General features: G+C 41.2%; 1 protein-coding gene across 6 annotated transcripts; it reads left to right on the top strand.

The window, feature by feature from the left end:
• On the top strand, nt 1-8,284 carry LOC122886383 (cysteine/serine-rich nuclear protein 1-like). 6 transcript variants are annotated; one of them, XM_044218484.1, is made up of 7 exons: nt 22-156; nt 389-571; nt 2,807-3,018; nt 3,125-3,155; nt 4,463-4,725; nt 4,810-5,112; nt 6,609-8,284. In XM_044218484.1, the coding sequence occupies exons 3-7, from the start codon at nt 2,872-2,874 to the stop codon at nt 7,590-7,592; spliced, it is 1,728 nt and encodes a 575-aa protein (XP_044074419.1). In that variant the 5' UTR covers nt 22-156; nt 389-571; nt 2,807-2,871; the 3' UTR covers nt 7,593-8,284. The 6 variants fall into 6 exon arrangements, with proteins under 6 accessions (XP_044074418.1, XP_044074415.1, XP_044074419.1 ...); XM_044218485.1 differs by having other exon boundaries at nt 389-625; XM_044218483.1 differs by lacking the exon at nt 389-571 and having other exon boundaries at nt 1-156.
• The last annotated feature ends 185 nt before the right edge of the window (nt 8,285-8,469 follow it).

The following is an 8,469-nucleotide window of genomic DNA, read 5'->3' as shown; positions in this document are numbered from 1 at the left end:
CTCCCAGCCAATCCTCTCATGTTCAAACTGGTACTACTGTGAGGCTTCACATAAACACAGAAGGGCACACAATGCTCAGCTGGCCGGACCGCGGACGAGACCCGTAACTTCGTGTCAATTTCAGCCTGTTATTATTATGCTGCATTTTACTTTGTGGTGAGTAACTGACGAAAAATCACGGTATTACTCCCAAAGGGTTTCTGTCAGTAATGACTGTGGTTTATATAGTTACCTAGTCGTATTTTATCTTTATGACTTCATATTAGCTTACGTTTATCTAGAAAAACGTAGCCTACAATTCGGTAGAATTTGGGCAATTACTGTTAATACTATGTTTTCACGAAGACGCAGACAGCCCACTAATGTTTAAACAAACTTCCTATCACAGCGATACGGACTCCACTGTGTGTTTGTGCTGTCCTGCTCTGAAGCAGCAGAGGAAGTTTGCTCTGGTTTAAACGGGACTGTGCCTGCCAGTGTTCACTGCTTGGAAGAAAGCGGCCGGGCCGGGGGAACAGTGTTGTCATTGTAGCGGACATGATCGCCGTGAGTCTCCGCGAGGGGTGAAGAGGTCAGCAGCCTAATGACTGTTGTTATGTCAAACAGGAAACGACTCCTGCACCCGGTATGACATCCGCGCAACATTCCTGTAGGGATTTAAAGAGTTTGACACAATAGTGAAATTATTGTGAACGTATTCCGCGTCAAGGTAGTTATATTTTCCAATAGTGTCACTATAAAAAAAATGGCCTGCAGCCTATTCTTAACTATTTCAGTACATTAATACAGTATAGTCCCACCTCCTGATTCACACGAACGCGCACGTGCACTTTGTGCTTCTGCTGCTTTGAACCTTTAAATTATTGATGTGGTCTCAGTGCATGCCCACATGCACAGTAAAGTCTTTCCACTCTGTCAGATATTAAATGTGATATAATTGGGACAAGAGTCAGCTATAATAATACTGCAGTGCAGCATTCATTAGAAATACTGTCATTTTATTTTTAGGAATATTAAACAGCCATGCAGATGTTTTTCAGCTGCCTATGCAGCAGAGGGTTCTCCTCTGTAAACAGCTTAATAGCACAAGGAGCTGTCTCTTGTTTCACCTCACCTATTTGCTGATGGATCCAGGAAGTTGCTTACTGAGTTTGCACACACACACACACACACACACACAAGCAGCCTCACTGGTTTAACTATTTGCTTACTGCAGACAATCAGAAGCTTCTTGTGGACCCAGAATGAGTGTGTATTAGTGCAGCCTGTTAGTGCAGAAGAAGGTAGCCAGTGGTTTACATAGCTTTTTCTGATCAGAAGCAATGTCACCGTTTTACCTGATGTACTCTCTCTTTTAGAAAGTGCACATGCTGTACTGTTTTCAATGCTTTCGTGTTATGTTGAACGCTCCCTACCCTTCTCTCTAGGACTTGAGGGGAGGTCAGTCTAAATCCTGGTCAGCTGCTTGTATCAATGTCACTTACAATCTTGAGGTCAAACAGTTCCGATTGTTAGGAGCCATAAAGAAGAGTACAAGTTTTATTAGTGAATATTCAGTTTGCAGACTTTAAAGAATAAGACCAGAAAGATTTTTATCACTATTACTCCCAGTAAGAAAATCTAAACCAAACTAGAGCTGAAATGATTAGTCGATTAATCGTTTAGTCAATCGTTTGACTTAAATTGATTGTTAAAGTCATTTTTTGAAGAAAAAAAGGTTTTCTTAGACCTCCATTACATAGTAAACAGAATACCTTTGGGTTTTGGATTGTTGCACAGACTAGACAAGACATTTGAATATGTGAAATTGGGCTTTAGGGAAATTGTGAAGTGCATTTTCAGTGTTTTCTGACGTTTTATGGACCAAGCCGATTTAATCAAGAAAATATTCATGTATATAAAAGTTATCGTGTGTTGCAGCCCTAAACCAAACAATAGCAGTCTGCCTGACATCCAAGAGGTCATAGGCTCCCATTGTTTCCAAAAATGAGTTAACAGCTTCTACACACACACTGCTAACTTGAGTTGCATAACAGACTATGTTGGACCAGAATAATGACCGCTTTTCTTTACTAACACCACTCTCTTTTACAACGCACTCTGCTTAGATTATCTCTGTTACTCGGTAGCTTTGAACGGCCCCGCTAAGGTTTGTTTTCCTGAAATTACTCGTTTGGATTTCTTTTCCATGTTCACATCCAAAAATAGCAGCCACTTGAACCATTACACCCCCTAGTTCTTAGCACACAGCCATTGGACGGTCCGTTTCCACATATTCTTGACAAAAAACTTGAGGAATCATTGGAATGTTAATTACTCTGCGGGGAAAAGAAAAAGGGCTGTAGATTTTTTTTTTTTTACTCTCTCAAGTGCTCAGCTGGTTGTAAGCGAAAGTGGGACTTCAGTCCATATTTGTGCACTTATGAGACATCAGTTTGTTGGATAATCATTATCAAGATGTAACTAGCCTAAACAAACTCGTGCCCTGAAACCGGCTCGACCAGCTGCAGCTCTGAACAGGAAGGAGCTCTCATTCCTGTCATTTGCAAAAGACGTATTATTTGACTGTGTACATTTGATCTTTCAAACAAAAGAGGAAACGTGTCATTGTTGCTGTGTTTGTGTTATTCCATTATTAATTAATTGATTTACATAATGTCTCATTTTATGATCCTTGGTTAGGAATGCTGAAACGCTCGGATAAAGCCACACAATGCATGACTTGATCATGATTGATCTGTGCATATATTACCACAGTATAATAAATATTGAAACCAGCGCCCCTTTTTTCTTTGTGTTCATGCAGAATTTACATCAACCACCACAGCCAAACAATGAGAGGCATCCTTAAGAGAAAGTTTGCAGAGGTAGATGACAACCCCTGCTACTCGTCCTCCTCTCCTCCGTCCTCTCTCTCCTCCCCTGCCTCCTCAGAGTGGGAGTCCGACAGGGAGAGCAGACCCTCTGACCACCACGATTTCACACCTCACAGTCCTTCTTCACCCACCAGTTTACCCAGTAAGTCTCCAAACCAACGACCACTGTGTTTTGTTTTTTTCTCCCCCTCTTTCAAATAATGCAGACCTCTTCCTTATCTGGCCGTTTTTCCATCTGTGTTTTATAGGAGTGTCTCTTATCAGCCTGCAGCAGCACTGGTATGAAAACACTAACCTTAGGGCCGTTCTAGATAATGCAAATGACTCGCTTCTGGACTGTCTGTCCGGTTGGGTAGAAGATCATTTGCCTGAGAAATAGGATGTTGTGGAATTAATTTGAATAGCAAGGGCCCTTTAAACAAGTCATATCAAATGGCCTTATTAAAATATCACACAGCTGCACAGAGGGCTTGCAAAGACAACATATTCTGCAGTTATTGTTGTACGGTCTAAAACCTTATATGTAACAGTTTCAGGCTTGTTATTTTGAGTCTATTACCAAGTCACAATTGAGTCGTGGTGCAAACAGTGCCCCAGTGTGGAGCTTTTTAGACAGACAAAGCAGCTGAGACGAGCTTAGTCAGCTGGTCTTAGTTGTTTACTGTCTTAGGGACATAGGGAACCGAGTCGTACTTTGCGAGACCCGTTCTTTTTATTGTTCTGCCCAAATTTCACTGCCTGCCCTAAATCCACCCATCCCTTTATTAATAATAATAATAATAATAATAAAACTCTACTCACAAACTGTCTGCGACTCATAGCGCCGTAGTGGGTCCATTTGATTACAATCTCGGTGTACGCTGGTGTCACATCAGCTTGCCAGAGTTAAAACGTTTTCTAATATTAAGTGTTGCATTATGTAAATTCAAAGTAATGAATTCACTGACAAAGCAGAGGATATGGTGTCACCTTGTGTAATGTTTACAATGCACTGACATATCAAATCCCTGACATTAGGTCTGGTAATACGAGTAATTTAATGCTGCTAAACGTAGTCCACACATGCAAAATGAAATTATATTGGTGGGATGTCTAAGTTTGAATCTGATCCAAATCTTACCCTCGTTTGGAGTATTAGACAGCTGTAAAATATCATTGTAGGCCTCATGTCAAAATCATTTCTGTAAATTCACCCAGTCTTTTGAAATAAACCACAGCAATATGAAAATATCTCTCAAATATTAAAGCCTCAAATATTTGGTTTTGTCAAAACAGTATTGTTTCTGCCTGAACGCCATCTCTTGGCGATTCCTAACAGGTTAAATAGGTTGATAAAATGCGTTTACTCCTAGTCCTAAAAGTACCAAACAAGCATCACTCAGATCATTTTTGACCATGTGGGACTGATTTTATACTCAGACTCTTGAGGCCTAGAACTGGACTGCCCTGACAGGCTTGCTCGCGTTTTCACAGTATGTTGTTATGCTCCTACTTGTTAAAGCACCAGATGCTCACTTTAAAGCTGGACCTGACAGTGCCTCACTTTTTCTGATGTTTTTTGGTGTCTCTTTTTCTAACACAACCAGTTCGGTCCAACCTGAAGAGGCCCAAGCTTGCAGACGCACAGAGCAACGTGCGCTTTGACCAAGTGACGGTGTTCACTTTCCCGCGCTGCCAGGGCTTCACCAGTGTGCCCAGCCATGGAGGTGCCACCCTGGGCATGACGCGGAGGCACAGCACCCTCCAAAGTTACACGGTGGCAGAGCATGCCCTGGAGCAACGGCACAGGCGCAGAGAGAGGCTCAGAGAAAGACTGAGAGAAGAGAGGTTAAAGGCGTTGAAACACAAAGTGAGTGCACTTCATTTCTACATTAGTTTGCATTGCTCGTCTTACACAGCAGTCTCCTTACTTTATCAGTTGTGCTGATTCCAGTTGAACACCAGTGGGGCCATTGACCAGAGAGAAGCAGACAGGCTCACAGTGGATCAAAGCCCACATGAAGACCGTGACATCCACATCAGCGATGCTGAGCTGGAGGATGGAAGTTTCCTTCAGCCGTACTCCTCCAAACAGCGGCAAGCTCTCCTCCAGGCAGCGGGGGTGAAGCGCATTGACAGGGAGGAGAAGAGGCAGCTTCACGCCCTGCGTCTCTCCAGGGAGGCCTGTGGATGTGACTGCCAAGGCTTTTGTGAACCAGAGACCTGCGCATGCAGTCTGGCAGGAATCAAGTGCCAGGTACGACACTTATACATAAACAAAAACAACGACAACCTCTAACAGCATATGGGTTTGATTATGAACTCATGACGAGTTTTATGAGTGCGTTATGAGTGGGTTTCATGTTTTAATTTTGCATCTGAAATGTGGACAAACTTGAATGTAAATTGTAGTTTGAGTTGGTTAAGCATCTCATGAATCAGTCAAATGCATGTTGAAGGCATGTTTAGTAAAGTAGCACGTGTCTTTGGTGCATAGTGGTGGGCAATATGACGATACATACTCTGAGATGATATAAATGTGTCTATTTTATCATACTGTTCATACCGTGGCAGCTGTCCCTTTAATTTATACGGGTGTATTGGGTGTATTTGACCAGTGGTTCCCAACCTTTTTTGCCTGACATACCCTCGCAGCCCCTTACAAAAGAACTCAAGTACCTCTTCATTAACACCACCCGTCATGTTTCAAATGTGTTCGTTTGAATAGATTTTAAACTGGATGTTGTTTCACATTGTTAATTATAAAAAAATGTATGTTGTATTGTACAATTGTATTGTATGTTACAATATTTTTTTAATGCAACTGTCAATATTTGTTGGTTTAGTCAAGTTTGCATTTGTGTTACTACCACGACTTGGAGTAGCAGAAGACTTTTCAGCCATTTATCCATCACTTTTTAAAGAGCTCTATTTCAACAGTTAATCATTACTTTTATTAACTATTTGGTTACACTTTATTTGGATAGTCCGCCTACAGGTAGGTTATATATTATTATAGAGTATTTGTAACATTTTAACAGCTTAATAGTTAAGATTCAACAATTCAACTGTTTCACAAATAAAACCGTTTTCTAGGTTTGGTTAGGTTTAGGCACAAATAACATCTTGGTTAGCGTATGTTCATGAATTGTATATATACTTTATTGATAATCTGTTACATCTACAGACAAAGCAAAACAGTTGAAATGTTACAAATACTACTAAACTATCTGTAGGCGGCCTATCCAAATAAAGTGTAACCAACTATTTCAACCATTTATCCATTATTTTTAGCTGTTTCAACCGTTTAGCCATACTTTATTCTACCGATTGTCCATTACTTTTAGCTAAGTGTTTCAATTAGCCAAAACAGATATTCCTATCTTGTTATTTTATACATAAACAATTTTGCAATTGATTTTCCAGAAAATTTTATTAAAAAATTACATATACTGTAATTGAGGATTTTATCCATATTATCCATCCCAATGGGTGCTATCATTTTTCTTAGCACTACTGTAATAAGTAGCCAATCAGGAGCCTGTTTTTTTTTTAGAAAACAAGAGTAAACACTGTAAACAGTTACGGAATTTTATTGGAATCTTGCAGATAACCTTTTGATTTACCAGCCAAAAACACACTTTACCCGCACTTGTTTATTATTGTTAACTTCAAGTCCTGATATCAATACTCTGTATTGTATTTTAGTACCCGTAGCGCTGATTTTCTCTTTCTGCTGTCTTTTACACACAGGTGGACCGCTTGAACTTCCCATGTGGCTGCACTAAGGATGGCTGTGGAAACACTCAGGGGCGCATCGAGTTTAACTCCAGACGTGTGCAGACTCATTACATCCACACTGCCATGAGACTCGAACTGGAGAAGCAACTACAAGATGAAACACTGAGCCACGAGGACCAGACAGGACTTCCAGAGGACCTTCAAGAGAATGTGGACCAGGATGAGGCCGGTCCGGTGCAGAGTGCACAGGACAAGAACTGCCCCTTTGGGTTCGCCATGGAGGAAGATGATCTTCCTCTCACCATGCCCGCCACTCCTACCTTTCATTTCATCCCAGAGCGGTTGGTAGTGGAGGAGAACAGCTGCAGCAGCGACATGACCGAATCCTCCTGCTCCTCCTCCGACTCTGATGCAGGAGGATGCCTTAATGGGAATCCGAATCTCCCTGAAGTTGATGGAGGGTTGTCACGTGCCCTCAGCATATGTGACTCTAAAAATAATAACTACTCTATGTGCAGCCAACTGAGGCACACAGGAGAACCACTGACGCAGCACAGCAGCAACTCTGCCACTTACAGCACATCTACTGACAGTATGGGACCACTGACAGCCACATTCACAGACAATATAAGCTGGACCTCACTGACAGATTACCTCAATGAGAATGCAAACCAAGACTTCCTTGACGATGACTCTCTTGAGGGCTTCCCCAACACTCCCTCCCCGACTGTGGACTATTCCTCAGGCAGGTACATGGACCTGAGTCTCTCCTCTGACTCTGACCTCGTGTTCTTTGACTGTGACTACACCTCTGAACCTCTGCACAGCTCTTTCAAACTACACAGACACCCAGACAGCTTTTGCCCCCTCCAGCTGTTTAGCTCTGTTAATTTGCCACAGTACGAGTCGAGCACATACCTCCTGGAGTCTCTGATCGGCCTGACTGAACCGAGCCCAGAGCAGGGTTATGCAGTCAGCGATACCCAGCTTTTATAGCTAATTCAAGTGACATAACAAGAAACTGTGTAAGATAATTTTATGTATAAAGCACTGCTTTTATGTATTTCTAAGAATATTTCAGTGTACAAAGAATGATTGATAAAATATTTTTTCCTAGCTGGATATTTATTTCTATTGCCTAAAAAGAATGGTGCCTTTGTTTCAAAGAAACCACGCTTGAGTTATTAATATATGTCTTGTTTTTTATTTCCTGAAACTAAATAATGATCTCTGTCATGTTATTTAATTTCTTATACCATGGCCACAGAGAATATTTGGATTGGATGGAGGGCATGCATTATTTTCAATGAAGCACCCGGCTCTGATGCAGGAGCCTCATCATTGCTGGAATGCCTGTCTAACTACAATTTCTCCTATTTTTGGAGTAGTTGTTTAATATAGTATTCCAAAGGCCACAAAGGTAGAGGCAATAAAAAGTTCCCATTTCCAAAAGTATTGCCCCAGATATATAAAAAAATCCATATTTACTGGCAGCTGGCCATGGTATAAGCAGGATAATCCACTTTGACGCCTGCGGTAATGTAAAAATAACACTCCATTTTCAACCTCCAGCTTGTGAATTATTTTTAAATAACTGCCTGGCTAATTGTGGACTATCTTGTATATGCTTAACAATAAGTTTAGAGTATTTCTGTATTGGAGTAATAAATTTTTATTTCCTTTTTTTATTCACTGATTTCAAATTTATTTATTGAGTGGTATTTTTCTATTCATCCCCAATACATGTGAATACATGTGAAGTTGTCACGGCAGCGGCGGATGGCCGTCCACCATTGAGTCTGGTTCTGTCCATGGTTTCTGCCTCTTAAAGGAAGTTTTTCCTCGCCACTGTCGCCAAATGCTTGCTCATGGT

This window comes from Siniperca chuatsi, linkage group LG13 (assembly GCF_020085105.1).
Source record: "Siniperca chuatsi isolate FFG_IHB_CAS linkage group LG13, ASM2008510v1, whole genome shotgun sequence".
Lineage (NCBI taxonomy): Eukaryota > Metazoa > Chordata > Actinopteri > Centrarchiformes > Sinipercidae > Siniperca > Siniperca chuatsi.
The sequence above is the reverse complement of the archived record's forward strand: the minus strand, read 5'-3'. Positions and strand labels throughout refer to the sequence as shown.

Bases quoted from the DNA above. Each gene is read 5' to 3' on its own strand.
- LOC122886383 (XM_044218480.1), top strand. From the start codon at position 2,835: ATGAGAGGCATCCTTAAGAGAAAGTTTGCAGAGGTAGATGACAACCCC. The intron at 4,726-4,809 runs GTGAGTGCACTT...TGCTGATTCCAG, and splicing joins TAAAGGCGTTGAAACACAAA to TTGAACACCAGTGGGGCCAT. The intron at 5,113-6,608 runs GTACGACACTTA...TTTTACACACAG, and splicing joins TGGCAGGAATCAAGTGCCAG to GTGGACCGCTTGAACTTCCC.